Source organism: Pipistrellus hanaki, assembly GCF_964339955.1.
Source record: "Pipistrellus hanaki genome assembly, chromosome: 10".
NCBI classification, from domain to species: Eukaryota; Metazoa; Chordata; class Mammalia; order Chiroptera; family Vespertilionidae; genus Pipistrellus; species Pipistrellus hanaki.
The window spans coordinates 4,500,127-4,519,573 of NC_140512.1; the positions used below are offsets into that span (position 1 = coordinate 4,500,127).

At 46.3% G+C, this 19,447-nt stretch overlaps 2 protein-coding genes across 2 annotated transcripts in view; one reads left to right on the forward strand and one right to left on the reverse strand.

The window, feature by feature from the left end:
- Nucleotides 1-2,808: 2,808 nt before the first annotated feature.
- MALSU1 (mitochondrial assembly of ribosomal large subunit 1) lies at nucleotides 2,809-11,421 on the forward strand. Its single transcript, XM_084896357.1, has 4 exons — nucleotides 2,809-3,094; nucleotides 5,405-5,583; nucleotides 10,014-10,095; nucleotides 11,213-11,421. Exons 1-4 carry the CDS (start codon nucleotides 2,818-2,820, stop codon nucleotides 11,398-11,400), a joined length of 726 nt encoding a protein of 241 aa, XP_084752483.1. The 5' UTR covers nucleotides 2,809-2,817; the 3' UTR covers nucleotides 11,401-11,421.
- A 147-nt stretch (nucleotides 11,422-11,568) lies between these two features.
- Nucleotides 11,569-19,447, reverse strand: part of IGF2BP3 (insulin like growth factor 2 mRNA binding protein 3) — an 82,177-nt gene continuing 74,298 nt past the window's right edge. The window contains exons 11-16 of the mRNA XM_084896348.1: nucleotides 17,851-17,967; nucleotides 17,170-17,244; nucleotides 15,580-15,711; nucleotides 14,801-14,914; nucleotides 11,796-14,011; nucleotides 11,569-11,755 (exon numbers count right to left, since the gene is read on the reverse strand). Of these exons, the coding sequence (XP_084752474.1) occupies nucleotides 13,913-14,011; nucleotides 14,801-14,914; nucleotides 15,580-15,711; nucleotides 17,170-17,244; nucleotides 17,851-17,967 (537 nt within the window). The 3' untranslated portion in view covers nucleotides 11,569-11,755; nucleotides 11,796-13,912. The remainder of the gene's footprint in view (nucleotides 11,756-11,795; nucleotides 14,012-14,800; nucleotides 14,915-15,579; nucleotides 15,712-17,169; nucleotides 17,245-17,850; nucleotides 17,968-19,447) is intronic.

A 19,447-nucleotide genomic window follows, 5' to 3' on the forward strand; every position in this document is an offset into this window, starting at 1 on the left:
GCTAATAGTTCTGAAACCATCTCCAAAGCATAAAGTGCAGAACTTGAATTGTGATATTTCTCCCCTCTACGTGTTGGCTGCAGGTCTCTGCTCTCAGCCATGGGTTACTCTGCCTCTTGAGTGTCATTGATAATATTAGGAGGCATTTTTTGGTTGTCACTGCCAGGGTGAGGTGCTGCTGACATCTAGTTGGTAGAGGTTAGGAACGCTGCTAAACATCCTACAGGATGGCACCCCACAACAAAGCACCCCATGTGATCTGGCCAATATGTTAGAAACCCTGTATTGGATTAATTGAAGAAACCCTTGACCTGGAGGTAAAGACAGAAGACCTGGATTCAAGTCCAGCCCTGCCACTTAAAGGTGAGTAACCTGGGCAAGTTATTGGACCTTTCTTGAGCCTTGGTCTCCTCATGTGTAAAATGGGTGTGTGGTCCCTCCTTTGCTTATTCCACAGGGCTGCGCCAGACCCCCTGAGAGAGAGAATGGGCATGGAAGGCCTCTGCGCGTGGCACTGTGGTGTGTACCACTATGTGAGGTCCGAGGGCAGAGCAGTGGGAAGATACTTTGTCGTTTTTAGACGATTAGGAGGCCAGGACATTAGTAGTATTACTGAGTTTCAGCAGAATCACTTGGAGGTTAAAACACATTCTCCTGAGCCCCACCCTCAGAGTTTCTAATTCCGTGTTCAGGGGTGGACTCATAATTTGGATTTCTCATCCGTTCCGGTGATGCTGAGAATGCTGCTCCCAGCACCGAATTTTGAGAACTGTGGTCTTGAGATCCAAACTTTCCTTCTATCAGCAGAGGGCAGCAGAGGGCAGCAGATAAGCAGTCCCTCACCAAGGAAGCAAGGCGGAGGCGGGCTGAAATCCTCACTCAGCCCCCCAACATTTCAATCTAACAAAAGGCGGGAGAGAGCGCTGAAATCATGAGCTATTTAGATTTATATTTTCTATGTGACCTTGGCAACTACTCCTTTAACTTCTGCTGAATGGCTCTCTATGAAATGGGGGAGTGACGATTAATGTTTGCTGAGAATCAGAACTTCCCATGAAAACTGAAATGTGTAGGTAATAAATTACTCTGGGAATTTCTTATTCTTAGGACTTTTTATAAATGTCTGCATTTTGAACACTTTTGACTCACTCATAAACATTAGTTGCCCTCATTGAATTTTCAATTGTTTAACAGTTTAGAGGCCGTTCTCTAACGTATCAAGCATTTGGAGGCCCTACTACATGCGTGGCCCTGTTCCAGGCATTGGGAATTTGTCCCTTTCTACCGGCCTCTTCCTCCCAGAAGTCACCAGGCCTGGAGTTCAGACACAGCATCTGGTTCCAGTATGGCCACAGGCAAGTCGCTCTTCCTCCCGGGACCTCTCACCTCTCAGACCCCGCGATCTAACACTGTGACTGCACCTGGGCGTTCATTCCTACACTCACAGAGGTGGACCCCACAGTGCGATCCATGGGCATAAAAAGTCCACATGGAGAGTGACACACCTAGATGGCTGACCTAACTCAAAACGTTTTCCAAATGGTCCTTTACACCTCCGCCTCCACCCCCAGCCGTCCAGGATACACACTTTCCTCATGGGGTTTCCAGTTTGCAAGGGAATCTTGGTCATTTTTGGTAATGAGCGATGAGTGGGACATGACGTGTCTTAACTCCAGGCTGATCGACAGCAGCAACGTCTGTTCCTTCACGACCAGCTGTGTTAGGCGCTGTGGAGAGAACAGTTGAAGACAAAATAAGCCCAAACCGGTGTGGCTCAGTGGATAGAGCATCAGCCTGCGGACTGAAGGGTCCAGGGTTCAATTCCGGTCAGGGGCATGTACCTTGGTTGCGGGCACATCCCCAGTAGGGGGTATGCAAGAGGCAGCTGATCGATGTCTCTCTCTCATCGATGTTTCAAACTCCCTATCCCTCTCCCTTCCTCTCTGTAAAAAAATCAATAAAATATATATATTTTAAAAAAGAATGAAATTTAAATAAATAAATAAAATTCCTGCCGAGACCGGTTTGGCTCAGTGGATAGAGCGTTGGCTTGCGGACTGAAAGGTCCCGGGTTTGATTCTGGTCAAGGGCATGTACCTTGGTTGCGGGCACATCCCCAGTAGGGGGTATGCAAGAGGCAGCTGATCGATGTCTCTCTCTCATCGATGTTTCAAACTCCCTATCCCTCTCCCTTCCTCTCTGTAAAAAAATCAATAAAATATATATATTTTAAAAAAGAATGAAATTTAAATAAATAAATAAAATTCCTGCCGAGACCGGTTTGGCTCAGTGGATAGAGCGTTGGCTTGCGGACTGAAAGGTCCGGGTTTGATTCTGGTCAAGGGCATGTACCTTGGTTGCCGGTACATCCCCAGCAGGCATGGTGCAAGAGGCAGCTGATCGATGATTCTCTCTCATCGATGTTTCTAACTCTCTATCCCTCTCCCTTCCTCTCTGTAAAAAATCAATAAAATATATATATATTTTAAAAGAACGAAATTTAAATAGATAGATAGATAGATAGATGATAGATAGATAGATAGATAGATAGATAGATAGATAGATAGATAAAATTTCTGCCTTCATGGCACAGCAGGATGGGCAAAACCTGAGCCCCATATCAGCTCATCCGGCGCCGGCTGTTTCCCTAGGGCTTCAGGCCCTGCCCACCGCCCCGCCCACCGCCCCGCCCCGGTCTCCGGCCCCGCCCACTCCGTGACGTCAAATTTCCAGGCCGCGCCGCACTGACAGGGCCAATCGGAGGCCGCGGAAACTTCCTTAAGCCCCGCCCCGTGCGTCGCACGCGCGGCGACAGCGATGGGGCCCGCGGGGCGCGCGGCGCGGCGGGCCTGGGCGCTGCGGGGCCTCGGGGCCGTGTCCCCGGCCGCGGCGGCGGGGGCGGGCGCCGGGGCGCGGCTGCGGCTGCTGGGCCCGCGGCGGCCTCCGGCGGGGCCCGCGCCGGGCCGGCTCTGCCCGGGCCTCGCCCGCGGCCTGCACGGCGGGCCGGGCCTGGGGGGGCGGCCGTCGTGGGCGGCGGAGGCGGCGGCGGGCGCGGCGGAGGCGGGCGCGGAGCCCCGGGAACCCGGCGCCGCAGGTACGGGCGCGGGAGGCGGCCCCGGTCCCGGCCGCGGGGCTGAGGAACCTGGGAGTGAGGTGACCACACGCCCCGCTTTCGGCGACATCGTCCCGGTTTCCCACCCTTCGCCCCGCGGCGTTTGAAAAAGCCCCGAATCCGGGCGCGGGGCCCGGGGGCGGAAACCGTCTGTCTCCTTCCCTGGGGCCGCCCCTCCCGGGTCCCGGCGGGAGGGAGCGCGGGCCGCGGGCGCCCACGGCCGTTCCCCGGGGAGCATCGGGCGCGGGGGCGATCCGGCCCCGGGGTCCCTCGCCCTCCCCCTCCCCGGAGGACGGCCGCCCGCCGGCGCGGGGCCGGGCCGGGCCGGTGCGGGCGGCGCAGGCCTCTGTCGCCGAGGCCGTGGAGGCCTGAGGAGGGCGGGCCGCGGCGGGTGCGGTGAGTGCGGGCCGGCAGCCCGGCGGCCGTCCGGATCGCACAGGGACGGGCTCCTGCTCCCCGCGGAGCACACAGCAGCTCCGTCTCTAAAGGCTTTCCCGGGGAACGGCCACAGCACCCGAGCGGCTGTATAAGGAAAGCCGGAGGGTCCACATAAGGGTTGTTTGTTTTAAAACGTTTAGCTCTCTCCTTGGTTGATTTGAGGCCCGAGTTTCTAGAGCCGTGGTCGGCAAACTGCGGCTCGCGAGCCACAGGTTTGGCCCCTTGAGTGCGGCTCTTCCACGAGAAGCCGCGGCCGGGGCGGGTCTGTGCTGAAGAAGTGGCGTTAGAAGTTTAAACACGTTTCAAAAACGTGGCTCTCCGAAGGAGCTTCCGTCGTCGCCCTGCTGGTATTGGGCTCTGCGGACTGGCGGTCTGCCGGCCGCCGGCGGATGAAGGTTGTGGACCAGATCACGAGAGCCCTCCCAGGTCAGGATCTCAGCTCCGGCCCTTTCCGTCCGGTGTCCGTCTCCTGCGCCCCAGGCTGTCCCGCCCGCCTCCCCAGCGCGGCCGTTCTCCTTCCTTCTACCCGGGTCTGTCTGAGGCCCGTTGCTCTTTCCTCTGGTCCGAGCGGCTGAGAGGTGACCGTGGCCGCCGTGCGGTGCCGTGTGCACAGGTCGTAGCCCGGGGGTGTGGTTCCGTGTGCACACGTCATAGCCCGGGGGTGTGGTTCCGTGTGCACACGTCGTAGCCCGGGGGTGTGGTTCCGTGTGCACACGTCGTAGCCCGGGGGTGTGGTTCCGCGTGCACACGTCATAGCCCCGGGGGTGTGGTTCCGTGTGCACACGTCGTAGCCCGGGGGTGTGGTTCCGTGTGCACACGTCATAGCCCCGGGGGTGTGGTTCCGTGTGCACACGTCGTAGCCCGGGGGTGTGGTTCCGTGTGCACACGTCATAGCCCGGGGGTGTGGTTCCGCGTGCACACGTCGTAGCCCGGGGGTGTGGTTCCGTGTGCACACGTCATAGCCCCGGGGGTGTGGTTCTGTGTGCACACGTCATAGCCCCGGGGGTGTGGTTCCGTGTGCACACGTCGTAGCCCCGGGGGTGTGGTTCCGTGTGCACACGTCGTAGCCCGGGGGTGTGGTTTCGTGTGCACACGTCATAGCCCCGGGGGTGTGGTTCCGTGTGCACACGTCATAGCCCCGGGGGTGTGGTTCCGTGTGCACACGTCATAGCCCCGGGGGTGTGGTTCCGTGTGCACACGTCATAGCCCCGGGGGTGTGGTTCCGCGTGCACACGTCGTAGCCCGGGGGTGTGGTTCCGTGTGCACACGTCATAGCCCCGGGGGTGTGGTTCCGTGTGCACACGTCGTAGCCCGGGGGTGTGGTTCCGTGTGCACACGTCATAGCCCGGGGGTGTGGTTCCGCGTGCACACGTCGTAGCCCGGGGGTGTGGTTCCGTGTGCACACGTCGTAGCCCCGGGGGTGTGGTTCCGTGTGCACACGTCGTAGCCCGGGGGTGTGGTTCCGTGTGCACACGTCATAGCCCCGGGGGTGTGGTTCCGTGTGCACACGTCATAGCCCCGGGGGTGTGGTTCCGTGTGCACACGTCATAGCCCCGGGGGTGTGGTTCCGTGTGCACACGTCGTAGCCCGGGGGTGTGGTTCCGTGTGCACACGTCATAGCCCCGGGGGTGTGGTTCCGTGTGCACACGTCGTAGCCCGGGGGTGTGGTTCTGTGTACACACGTCGTAGCCCCGGGGTGTGGTGGCTGCGGGGGCCGGAGCGCCCTTCCTGCAGACCCTGCCCAGGCCGGGCCCTGCCGGCTCCGAAGGCGGTTCAGACCCCGTGCCCCGGGGATCCCGTGTGTGACTCCACTGGGGCCGCCGCCCGACACGAGCAAAACTTCGTGCCTTTCAGATCATGCGGCTCCCAAGTTTGACATTGACATGCTGGTTTCGCTCCTGAGGCAAGAAAACGCCAGAGACCTCTGCGTGATCCAGGTGCCTCCGGAAATGAAGTACACGGACTACTTCGTGGTCGGCAGCGGGGCCTCCCCCCGGCACCTGCACGCCATGGCCTTCTACATCGTCACAACGGTAGGACGCGCTCCTCCCTTTGGGGCCTGAGCGGAATGACTCCGTGTCGGTTCCTTAGGCCCAGGAGAAACTCGAGAAAAGTGAATCTGTCAATGAGATTATAGAGGCCCACGTGTTCAGAATTTGCATGCGTGTTTTATGTGCTTTGGTAGTGAAAATATTGGGGGAGGGACGGGCGCAGGCTGGAAGAGGGTTAATGGGGAGGGAAAGGAGGACCTATGTAATACTTTCAACAGCAAAGATTAAAAAAAGAAAGAAAGAAATTATGGGGACACATAATCCTTGTCCTTTAAAAAATACTAAAAAATAGCCTGAGACAGACTAGAGACAGTGTAGCCCGGAGGGGTTTCTAGAGCAGCACTGTCTGATCCGGTAGGCTGAATTTCAGGTGCTCAGTAGCCACGTGTGACTAATGGCCGCCATGCTGGACAGTACAATAAAGCATTTCTGCAGGAAGGACAGTGCTGGCCTAGAGCATGTCCTGTGCTCCAAGCTCCGTCCTGGGCGTGGGGAAGGAGGATGAGGTGGTTTAGTCCTTACCCTCCGATGCACAGCGGGCGGAGGGGGAGGCAGCTCATTCTCCAGCTGTCCCGGCTGTAAATCAGAATGAGGAAGAAAAGGTACTTGGCAGCCTTCCCTGATTCCGACACCGCTTCACGGGGAAACCCCTCTGACCTCGGTGAAAGTTGGACAATTCAGACCAAAAGAAGAGCTGGTTTTGCCTGGAGAGGGGGTAAAACAGAGCCTTGGTGCCTGTGCACATTAAACAGTAACTGCCCTTCTCCCTTCCCCAGCCCCGGCAACCACCTCCTGCTTTCTGTCTCTAAATTTGACTGCTCTAAGCACCTCAGATGAGTGGAACAATGCCCAGCTTGTTTGTTTTGTTTGTGGCTGGCTTAAACCACTTAGCATGATGTTTTCAAGGTTCATCCATGTTGTGGCATGTGGCATTTTATTGTATGTACAACCAGATTTTATCTGTTCATCCAGTGATGGACATTTGGGTTGCTTCCCCCTGAAGAGTCCAGGTTTGATTCCAACCAAGGGCACATGCCTGGGTTTCGGGCTCGATCCCCAGTAGGGGGCGTGCAGGAGGCAGCCGATCAATGATTCTCTCTCATCATTGATGTTTCTCTCTCTCCCTCTCCCTTCCTCTCTAAAACATATTTTTTAAAGATGTAGAATTTTTTTGGAAGCAGATACAAACTCCATTTGGGCAGGGGTGAACCCAAAAGGGACCCCATGGGGAGGGACACCCCCTCCCCCCAATTGGAAAAGCCTGCTCTCTCTCTTTCTAATGAAAAAAAAGTTAAAAAATTGTCTTGTGTTCCTTTGTCTCCAGTTTATATATGCTGCAGTTCTTAGTTTGAATCTGATTTTTTTTTTATGGTCCCTTTCCTTAATTTAGGATCCCTATGTTTTCCTTATTGGTCATTTTGCTACATAGAATTAGTGTCAAAGCTCAAAGCCCATGTGGTGCCCCCTTACCTTGCTGGTTGGAGTCACTTTTGGTTTATCTTATAGTTTTCTCCCAGTTGTGCTGGCACAGAAAGCCTTATCTTCTCTCCCCCAGCTGCTCGGTCAGGGCTACTTTTGGTCACTTTAATTGCTCAGGCCAGAGGTACTCTAGCTGGGCCTGGCACTTTTCTATCCTCTGTGCAGGAAGATAAGCACACCCCACATCTTTACTAATGTCTCCACTGTGCATTCCTCTCCTATGGACCCTCCTCAGTCCCTAAACAAGCTACTAGCTAACCCTTTCAGCATTATATTAGTTTCAGGTGTTCACCCCAGTGATTCACTATAACTTACTAATGATCATCCCAATAAATCTTGTACTCATCTGATACTATACATAGTTGTTAGAATATTATTGACTGTGTTTCCTATTCTGTACTTTACAATCCCATGACTATTCTGTAACAACAAATTTGTTTTTCTTAATCCCTTCACCTCTTTCACCCATCTCCCAATCCCCTCCCGTCTGGCAGCCATCAAAATGTTCTGTCTCTATGAGTCTGTTTCTGTTTTGCTTATTTGATTTTTAGATTTAATTGTTGATATGTTTATTGCCATTTTATTGTTTATATTTATTTTTTTTCTTCTTAAAGAAGACCCTTTAACATTTCATGCAATACTAATTTGGTGGTGATAAACTTTATTAGCTTTTACTTGTCTGGGAAGCTCTTTATCCTTCTATTCTAAATGATAGCTTTCCTGGTTAGAGTAACTTTTGTTGTAGGTCCTTGCTTTTCATTACTTTTCCATAGTGTAAATGTCCCACAGCTTTTTTATCCATTCATCTACTGGTGGGCACGTGGACTGTTTCCAAATCTTAGCTATTGTAAATAATGCTGCTGGGAACATAGGGGTACATACATTCTTTCTGAAGCTCCATGCTGTTTTCCATGGTGGCTGCACCAGTCTGCGTTCCCTTTTCTCCACATTCTTCCCAGCACTTGTTTGTTGCTTTCTTTGTGATAGCCGTTCTGACAGGTGTGAGGTGGGTGCTCTCTCATTGTGGTTTTAATTTGCATTTCTCTGATATGTGACTTTGAGCAGTTTTTCATATATCTCTTGACCATTTGTATGTCCTCTTTGGAGAAATGTCTGTTCGGGTTTTCTGTCCATTTTTAAATTGGATTGTCTTCCTTTTGTTGAGTTATATGAGTACTTTATATATTTTTGGATATTAATCCCTTATCAAGTGTATCATTGGCAAATATAGTCTCCCATACATTAGGATTTGCTTTTCATTTTGATGGTGGTTTATTTTGAGCAGAAGCTTTTATTTTGATGTCCCATTTGTTTATTTTCTCCTTAGTTTCCTTTGCCCTAGGGTATGTATCCGTAAACACATTGCTACACGAGATGCCTGAGATTTTACTGCCACGTTCTCCTTTAAGATTTTTAAGGTTTCATGCCTTACATTTAAGTCTTTTATCCACCTTGAGTTTATGCTTGTGTATGGTGTGAGTGGTCTAGTTTCATCTTTTTGCATTTGTCCAGTTTTCCCAGAACCATTTGTTGAAGAGACTGTCTTTACTGCATTGTATGTTCTTGCCTCCTTTGTCAAATATTAATCGACTGTAATGGTGTGGGTCAATTTCTGGTTTAGTTATTTGGGTCTTCTATTTATTTCTGTTAATCCACCTAAAGACTTGCCAATTTTATTGATCTTTTTAAAAAACAAATCTTGGTTTCATTTTATTCTGATCGTTTCCCTCTTTCTGCTAGTTTTTTTCATTTCCTAGTTTTTGTAAGTTTAAGTGTTAATTTCTACATTTTTGTGGATATTTTTAGTTTTCATTCTGATTTCTAGTTTTGTGACCAGAAAATATACTTACGTGATTTTTTTAAAAAAAACTGAATATAGACTTGCACTGTGGGTGTGACTCAATGGTTAAGTGTCCATCCATGAACCAGGTTAGATTCCTGGTCAGGGCATATGCCCAGGTTGCAGGCTCGATCCCCAGCAGAGGGGTGAGCAGATTGCAGTGGATTGATGTTTCTGTCCGTCTTTCTTCCCATCTCTAAAAGTCAATTTTAAAATTTATTAAGAGTTGTTTTGTGGCCTTACGTGATGTATTCTGAAAAATGTTTCATGTACTTTTAAAAAGATTGTATTCTGCTATTGTTGGGTGCAATGTTCTTATTAAAAGTCTGTGAAGTCCGATGGTTTTGTAATGTTGTTATTCTTCATCTTTTGTCTGGTGGTTCTGTCCATTATTGAAAATGGGGTAGCGAGTCTCATCTTACTGTTGCCATCTATTTCTTTCATTAATCCTATCAGCATTTTGCGTGTTTAGGAGCTCTTTTTTAAAAAGTAGAGAGGGAGAGAGAAACATAGATGAGAATCATCGATCAGCTGCCTCTTGCACACCCCCTACTGGGGATGTGCCCGCAACCAAGTTACATGCCCTTGACTGGAATTGAACCCCAGGACCTTTCAGTCCGCAGGCCGATGCTCTACCCACTGAGCCACACCGGCTTCAGGCAGCTCTGGCTTTTGATACTTGTGCATAGTTCTGTCACCTTGGTCATTAATGTCCTTTTGTGACAAATATATCTGTTGGGAGCAGATGTGGGATGGATGATGAAAGTCTCATTAACATTGCCTCCCCTGAGATTGAAGGGAAGCTGGGATGAGCAGAAGAGAAGATGTAGGTGAGGACCAGATATGAGTTTATGACTCTGTGCACCAGAGACACTGTGGTGGTTTGGGGCAGGAGTATTCAGTTAAAGAGGCATAGAAATTGGGAAGGACTTAGGGGGAACTAGTTTTCCTAAGTTATTAATTGTGGGGCAAATAGGAATGAGTAAGCTAGGTTCCAAATTAAGACCAAGAAAAAAATACCACCAGAACCTCAGTAAGAGGAGAGATTTCCCCCACCCCTTCTCCCTTTAATAAATCCTCTCTCCTTTTTCAGTACAAATTCCTAAAAAGTAAAAACGAGCCTCATGTGAGAATTGAAGGGAAGGACACTGATGACTGGCTCTGTGTGGACTTTGGTAAGTTATGTTGACGCATTGAACTATTTTCAACTGCAGGACTGAGATCAAATTGCTGAGTATTTTCCCATATAAAATTTTCAAAATGTTTTCATTGTAACCCAGGTGGTCTTATTCACATGTGAAATGCTCACCTAACCTGGTATGTATGTAGAGTCAGAGAGGTCAGAAAGAGGATAGACCGGGATAGGTAACATGGTAGAGAGCCCTTAGTGGTGCTAGAAGGCCTGGGGCACACCTACCCACCGTGGCCTTAAATAACTTGGCTGAGGTGAAGAGCACTCCCGACTTAGGACTGGAATTTGAAGAGACCTAACAAATCTGGGTATTATTATATACACACAGTCTCAAAGTATTTCCCCACAAGGTACTTACTTCAAAGGGGAAAATAGTAACTGTCAAGATCTGAGGGGAGCCTGAGATTTTCTCGTCAGCCGGCCAGTTTCTGGGTAAAGGAGTCAAGGCTGTTATTGTAATAGCACAGCCAACAGCAGCACTTTTGGAGCAGGTTCCCTAAGCCCGTTTATATAGAGCAACACACCGTTCTAAGAGAGGAACCGGATTTTACAGAATTGACATTGTTTATGATGGGCGGGAAGCAGGTCCTTTTGCTATGGTGGGAGACATTTTTTCTGGCAAGGCTGTAAGTCAGGGTTTCTCAGCTTTGTCACTTAACATTTTAGACCAGGTAATTTTAGTAGGTAGGAATATCTTGTGTATTATAGGATGTTTAGCATCCTACTTTCCCCCATCCATAGCTGCCCTTTGCTCCAGAGCAAGTATCTCAAAAAAGATAGCCCAGAACAAAAGGCAGTGACACATTTGGAGAATTCTCTCAAGAGAAAGCTGACTGGCAGTCACTTGGAATACAATAACTTGTATATATTGGCATCATGCACCCTCCTGTGTGATGCACTGAGACAAAAACACAGCAGCATTTTGGTGGTGTTTTACTGGATGGGGCCCACAGTTTTCTAACAAGTTTTCAGACAATGCTCTTCTGTGGTCCACACTTTGAGAACTATTATTTGAGTTCCTATAGTTACACTGTAATACACTATTAGAACAGCATCAAACAAACTGCTGCTGCTTTGTAACTCCTATCTGTCCTTGATAGGCAGGATGGTGGTTCATTTGATGCTTCCGGAGACCAGAGAAATGTATGAACTAGAGAAGTTATGGACCCTGCGTTCCTATGATGACCAGTTAGCTCAGATAGCACCTGAGACGTTACCTGAAGACTTCATTCTTGGAATAGAAGATGACACGTCATCCCTGACTCCAGTGGAGTTCAAATGTAAATAAAATTCTGGTTTGCTCATTTCAGACTCTGGGTAAGTTATTGTCAACACAAGTCTTATCTGAATGGGCATCATGCTGACACCAGAATGTGGAGAGTGCAGGTAAAGTTTTAATGTTGTCTTTGTTCCTGAGCTGCCAGGAGGGTTTCCTGGAGTTACCACTGGTCCCCATGTTAACTCTCAGATTTTTTATTAATTTTGCTTCAGTATAAGTATTACTATGGACAACATTTTAAAAAATGAAGCAAAAACACATAACTAGCCCTCTAATTCCAGTTCATCTGCAGTATTATCCAGGTTCACATTACGTACCATGGGATAAAGGAAATAATAGATATTGGTGCTTACCTTGAGAATGACTTCAGTATTACTAAAAATCTGTTTAAAATTGTAACTTACATTCATATTTACTTGAAAAATCAAAAATAAAAACATCAAGCTGCACCTAATGATGAAAAACTTTATTCTGCATCAAGGTGTCTGGAAAATGAAGCTGCATTTGGGCACATTACAAATGAGGAATGATCCATATGTGGTGAGTGCAAACTCAAGAGTTATTTTCTAGCTATTACCAGATACTCCATTACCAACGCTTAATTCAAAGTAACACATGATTTGCCACACTAAAAGGCTAGAAGTGAAATATGACAATTTAAACCAGCAGATATAAATGCAGCACCTATTTGTATTTTTAAAAAAACAACTCATCAAATATTGGCAAAATCAAATACTGAGGAAGAGTTCTGGCCATAAGCACATCTCACCTAAAAACCAACCCGAAAGCCAGTCCATGATTATTTTTTTAAGCAATTTGCTGGTGGGGGTGGGGGGGTTAGGAATGCTAGATGAATTCAGTTACAAAAAGGGCACTTTTTGGCTAACACTACAAAATAAACTGGTTTCAAGTCATTTCCAAAATGTCTGATACACTGATCATTAGAAAAACTTAGCTAGTCTGTAGAAATTCATTTTGAAATACAAATGAGGCAAAATGATTTTTTAAGGGTTACTATATATGTCCTTCAGATCCATGTAATGTGATGACTGTGATCCTTTCATGAACAAAAAGCAACAAACAATTCTGAGAGCAGGGTGCCTTGGAGACCACCCACATAATTCAACATCCTGGGCTTTGCTATCAAGTTACAGGACGGGCAAATGAGTTCAGGTCAAAGGCTTTATCACAGTCATCCGAACTATATCCCAAAAATTGTTTTCTTACAACTGGTTGCACAGAATACAGAAATCCTGCTGTATTTAACGTAATGTTTTAGGTGGCCTTTCCTTTTTATCATTGTTTAAAAATCTTCAAAACAGCTTAGTGAGGCTCATGGCAGTGCCTGGCACATGCAGATGGAGCTTTTCAAAGCCTTCCAACACTCACACTATCTGACTGCCCCACTGGGCTTCGCAAGCAACTCTTGGGGTCTGCTCAAAGGGTAAACCAACTGCTGAGGTGGATTGGCAAACTAAGCACCTGTAAGACAAGCTGGGGCTTGCTTTTTGCCAATCGTTTCAAGTCCACAGGGCTGCATATCTCCATTGCTGCACTTTCTTCAGGTAGCGATAGTCAGAAGCACAAAGCAATTATGCACTCAATCACTTAGCCCAACAAAAGCACTGAAGCCATTTGAAACTAGCCATTCCAGAACTTCCTGCGACCACTTCACTCTGTTCGTACCATCAAAAACTTTCCCTGCCACAAACAAAAGGAAATGGTATTGCTGCTCTCCAAATATAGGCACTGCTCCATGTCACTGGACATTTATTAGACTTTCCAACTAAAAACTGTCAAAGCCTCAAAAACCTGAAATTAATTTTCCAGCTTTACTGTCACCAGCCAGAAGTAAAAAAATTTTTTTCAGTTATTTGCCTGTTAGCTAATTAAATTTTATTTTTAAAAAACAGTTGGACTTTTATCTTTATAAAGTATATAAAATTTTCAAAAAAAAAAAAAAAAAGCCCACAAAATTTGCTTTCATTGCATACTGAATACCTGAGGTAGTTGAGTAAAAATGCACATTTAATACCCCTGCCAACACCATTCAGCACTTCCCTTAGGTTATTCATGTTAGTGTTAGATAAAAATAAAACAAGCTTTTCTATGTTGATACCATAACAGTTAAGTTCCTATAATAATTCTATTCTCGCTTAGGAGCAATCTGTTTTTATTTGATGAATTTAGTGAGTGCATCACTAAGCCAATTTCTTGCATAAACGGGAACATTAAGAAAAATTAGAAAAGTTTTACACTGGAAATACAACACAAGGGAAGTGCAGAGCTCCTCTTTTCCTCCCTCCCCTTATTTTTTCCTTTTAAAGCTGGGTGTCACCGTTTCAGAGAGCATAGAGATACATTCTCACAGAGACAGGAGTTCGGAAGTTGCCTGGTACTCAAACAACTGGCTAGGTAAAACGTGTGCATGTGATTCTGGATGGGTCAGCCGCCGTCTGTTGGTTAAGCAATCTGTCTTTGGTTTGGCATCTGCCTCTGTGGTGGGCTGTTTCCTGAGCCTTTACTTCCGTCTTGACTGCGGTGGTCCACTTTGCAGAGCTCTCTGCTGTTGGTGCTGCTTTACCTGAGACAGAATTTCCTGAATTTTCCTCTGGGCAACCTACAGAAGGAGAGAGTTTTCAAATTCCCACCTGATCAAAGTTACTCAAAGTTGGTTTTACTTTTGCATTTCAAACAGAAGTGTATTTGAAGATTAATTATCCATCCTGATAATTAATCTTCAAATTAGTTTGCTAGTAGTCTCTGAAGCCACCTGCTAAAAGGAATTGTTTGGCACTAGAATCAGTGGGCCCACCTGGAGGCACCGGCACAGGGAGAGGACAGAGCTCTCAGTGTCTAGGGAAGGGGCCATGTCCACCTGTGAGGGTGGCAAGAAGAAGAACGAGGAAGATAAGACATTCAAGAAGGAGCATGAATAGAGAAACTCAGGATAAAAGTGCTTCCTGGCTGTTAGTGGAATTAAGAGATCTGGTAAAAGTGAGCCAGTCCTTGGGCCTGGGCCATTCCATTTGTTTGAACATCTGACTTCCCTGCCATAACATCTGTGCCACCTGTAAGCTAGGACGGAGTGTTGTCTTGGAGCCTGTGGGACATTTTAAGAAAAACTTTTGTTAACAGTAATAATGCAGTGACTTAATCTCTTTAGTTCTTCTCACTCAGCCATTTTTAACTTAGCTGTGAGGTCAAAGTAGACCCAGCCTAGAGTTCTGTCAGTGTGTTGTCTTTTTTCTATCCTGAATTCTGTACCACCTGGAATTAAACCAACTCATATGAAAACATAAATCAATTTAAAAAAAAAAATTTTAAGTGTTTGGTACCTACAGGAAAATTGCTTCCATTTGGGGAAAAAAAGCACTAGAACTTGCTTATCACATTAGAGCCCACTTGCCTGGCAAGCATAGAAGTGACCAGTTATTTTGACCACCACTTGATCATTCTCATCAGGCGTCTGGTCACGAGGGACAACAACTTCTGCACTAGATAAATTCTGGAGCTCATTCACCTGAAAAAGATAAATACAAATCATGTTAACTTTTGTCTCTCGTTACCATTTCCTGAGCACTTACTATGCCAAACACTAGCTATGGCTTTACAAATTTCACCCAATCCACTAATGATTCTGTCCGGTTAGTAATACTGTCCCCACTACAAGATGATGAAAACCAAGGCTTAGGGAAAGAAACTGACTTGCCCGAAGTCACACAAGTGAATGACCAAATTCAAACCCTGAGAGTCTGCTTCCAAAGTGTATGCTCAATTACTTCAAAATTGTAAATAGCTTTGAAAATGACTTAGTTACATGTACTAAATCTGGGAAACATTTTTTTTTCCAGTTACAGAGTTACAAGTTATAAAAGATGAAATTAAAAAAATTTTTTCTCATGTCATTGTGCAATAAAAATTAAAAACTGAGTTATGTCAACAGAAAAAAGCTAAATGCCCCTTATAAGTGAGTTTTCTCACACAAAGTGGTCTCAAAGAGAGGCGTTACTTGCACCAGTAGCTGACACCAACACTCGGGAGGAACAAAAGACAGTCTTCTCCAAATGTTGGCTCAGATGGTCCTGCTTTTTATAAATTAGCCAACATTCAGAGACTTGGAACTCCTAAGTACCTGTCCGTGCTCTCCCTTTCATACCACTGCACAGGGTTTGCTGAAGTACTTGCCGTTTTGCCTCCTTTTCCAATAACTCTGCCAGCAGCAAAGGATGGCACTCTGATATGAGCTTCAAGTTTCACCTCTTCTTTAGGACTAACAAAGTTTTCTTCTTTAATTTTCCCATAAATTCTTCCCTGAGCCTACAGATGAGAACATAGCCTATCAATCAGTGTCATTCATGTAGGAGACAAAAAGTCCTTTTACATTAAAAATAGCCTAAGTCGCCAAAACCGGATTGGCTCAGTGGATAGAGCATTGGCCTGTGGACTGAAGGGTCCCGGGTTTGATTCTGGTCAGGGGCATGTACCTTGGTTGCGGGCACATCCCCAGTGGGGGGTGTGTAGGAGGCAGCTGATTGATGTTTCTGTCTCATCGATGTTTCTGACTATCTCTCTCCCTTCCTCTCTGTGGAAAATCAATAAAATATATTTGGGAAAAAAAACAAAAACGCCTAAGTCTACTGGAGTAGTCCTTTGCCAATGATGCGCCTGCATTTGATAGATGGAAGATCGCATAAGAGACTGAGAGGTTAGGAAGCCCTGGAAAAAGTTGACCAGAACTGCATGTCACAGATGAGTCCATTGAATGATGGGTGAATGAATGAACCATATTCTTTAGACAAAAGTTAAAGGAGTTAATAGTCATCCTAACTAAAAATAAATCACTTTTGTGGGCAAATGGCCATTTGCTCTTCCCCTGAAAGGTAAAACCTCTCCTCCAGGTAATAAGTAATTCTATTTTTCCTGAGCAGAAGAGACTTAGGGAGAACTGCAGAGCAGGTGTGCTAGGCTCACAGGAAGCCAGCTCTTGTCTCAATGGGCCAGTGAGAAACCCGCTGAGAGGAATTGTTTTTTCCTCTTAACCAGGTGGTTTCTACTTTGAATAAGACTACAAAAAGTTAACACATACTTCTGATATTTACAGTCAGCACATCCTGTCACCTGCTGCATACAACTAGATGTTACACGAAAGAAACCTCCCGTTACCGTTAGTTTGCTCTGCAGAGGTAAGTTTAATTGGACAAGAGTGACTAGAGAGGCAATGGACTGGGGCTAACAGTTAATCCAAGGGTAAGAGGAAAAGGCATTTTAATTCAAGTGTATGGCTTCTCAGGGGCAAGGGAAATTTGAGAAGTTTTCCACGGCATTAATCAGGCAGGCTTGTGAATTTCAGCATTAAAGGCTCACCTTCACATATAACAAGGCATTTGAGCAAATTCTCTTTCGGGAGACAGGTAAATCCAAAAACCACTAAAGAACTCTCAAAACAAAGGCTTTGGTTTTGAAATGTAATTGGGGGTTTGTTTCTACTCTTTAAAAAATTTTTTAATTTATTGGGGTTACACTGGTCATAAAAATTACATGTTTCAAGTATACAGTTCTAATTTCTATAAGATTGTATTTATGCCAAACTGACCACGGTGGCTGGCAAGCAAGATCTCAAATACTCCTCAGTCTTTAGAAATGTCCATCCAGAAACTGTTTCTACTGAGCATGAGATACATTTAGGGAGAAGCCAGGTTAGAGTTCCTGAAAAGAAGGCGTTCCTATTCTCCCATCCATTCATTGCTGCCTGTGCACAGACGCCAGAGCACACACCTTGAACTGGGCCTCCGGTGGCCCGGTGATAATCACCATCCTCACTTTCGCATCTGGTGCTTCGGCCGGAGCGATCTGGAACAGACCCATCGGGTTAGAATAGAAAGGTCACACAAACAGCCTGACATTTGCACCTGGCTTAGTGACACGTAAAAAGTCTTCCGGAAGGAAGTTATGAAGAGACAAATTAATGTGGGCTTATTAGTTATTGCTCCTGCCACACACTTGTCCTTACACTGTGCCTGGTCCTAATGTCCAAGTCCGTTTGCAGCCCCTCAGCTAATTCTCACTCCATCCTGACAAGGCACTGCCTCTGCTTTCCTGTGGGCAGACGGAGGCGGGAGCAGTTAACTGGCCCATGACCACAGCCAACAGCTACAGCTGGAGGGAGTGCTGGGTCCGGGTCCTCCGCCATGCCCGCCACGACACCACTGCCACTCAGAGTGGTCTCTGGCCCGTGTGCATCAGAGCCCCCAAGCTCCAGTGTGAGCAAGACACTGATAAATTCACAAATGCAGATGGCTGGAAAATTCCCTCCAAGTGTTGTCACTGAGACCATATAAAGTAAAGTAACTTCAGGATAGACTGTACCTGCAATTCAAATTATAAGGTATCAAGAAGACTCATGTTCTGTGACTGACTACTTAAGCTCCAGGGCCGCCACAGCTGGCAGAACAGTACCTTAATGGAAGCTCCTGCAAAGCGAGAAAGCTGTTTGATGTGCTGCCCCTGCTTGCCAATAATGGCACCGACAGATAAGGCTGGGATAAACAGATGGACGGTCTCCGTTTCTGATTGCTGTCGGAAAAGAAACACAGGACAGTCATGCTTGTTGCATGCGATCAGGCTATTACCGGTGGTACAGGAAAGGGGGCTTTGCGTTTGGCAGGAATACTGGGACAGATGTAGGAAAACCACTGCGGAAACTGACCTGAGTTTACCTAACAGGTCGAGAAAATCTTATTTATATACTCATCCTGAAAGCACTTGCATCTAAATTATCACTTCTGTACACAATTTCCTTCAACTTTCAGATGTCACCAAATTATAGATTTACAAGCTCTATAAATGTTACAAAGTTTAAATGTATTGGAACAGAGGCTCAGATTATGTCTACAATGAAGATTCCCCCATCACTGTATCCAAGGAAGATTCTTAAGAAGTAAAGTTATGAGAATAAAATCACATCACAGAAAAGTCAAGGAAAAAACCCCACTGTTCCTTCACCTTAACCTGACCGCGATTTCACTGTATCTGGGGACACTACTGGAAAGACTCGCCCCTGGCTAGGCGGGTCAGGGGGTTGGAGCGTTGTCCCATATACCAAAAAAGGTTGTGGGTTCAATTCCTGGTCCTGGCTCATAGGATCTCTGGTAGGCATGTACAGGAGACAACCAATGTGTGTGTCTCTCACATTGATGTTTCTCTTCTCCCCACCCTTTCCATTCTCTAAAAAAATTTAAAAAAATAAATAGAAAATATATCCTCGGGTGAGGATTAACAAAAAATAAAAATCAATTAAAAAACAAAAAAACAAAACATGACCTGGCTTAGGTGGCTCAGCTGGTTGGAGTGTCATCCTATGCCACGGAAGATCGAGGGTTCAATTCCCAATTGGGCACAGACCTGGCTTGTGGGTTCCATCTCCAGACGGGCATGTACAAAAGGTAACCAATTGATGTAATGCTCTCAAGTCTATGTCTCTATCCTCAAGTGAACATTAAATAACTTCAGAAAGTCTGTTTTCCAGTTTTTCACTAATTCATGTAAAATCTTTAAACATAAATTTTGTACCCTTGTACAAATGCTTCTAAAAATTTATGAAATTAAAATGCTGTGTCAGAGCATAACCATTTAAAACTGACAGATATTTCTAAATTCTCATACTAATAAATGTATCTTGCAGTCCGTATATTAAGGGGGCTATTTTAAACCATGCCTTTGACACTGATGAAAAACAGCAATGTATGATTCTAGACCCCACACCTAGTTTTCTACAAATAATAATCTAAATTCTGCGAATTTGTTCCTTTATAGTCACACCATGCACCTCCTATTTCCTGTGAGAGCACCTAAAGTTCAACTCTAGGAAATATTTTTACTAAAAACCATTGGATTTTGTTTCTTCAGCATCTGTCTAAATAGATACACAATATTCTTTATAGCTTGGTGTTTCTTTGGTATTCCATATGTTTCCAAGGATGTCATAACACACACAACATAGTTGTCAGCTAAATGAAGTCTTTTCTTGAAGCTCTAGACTCTACCGCATTCGGAA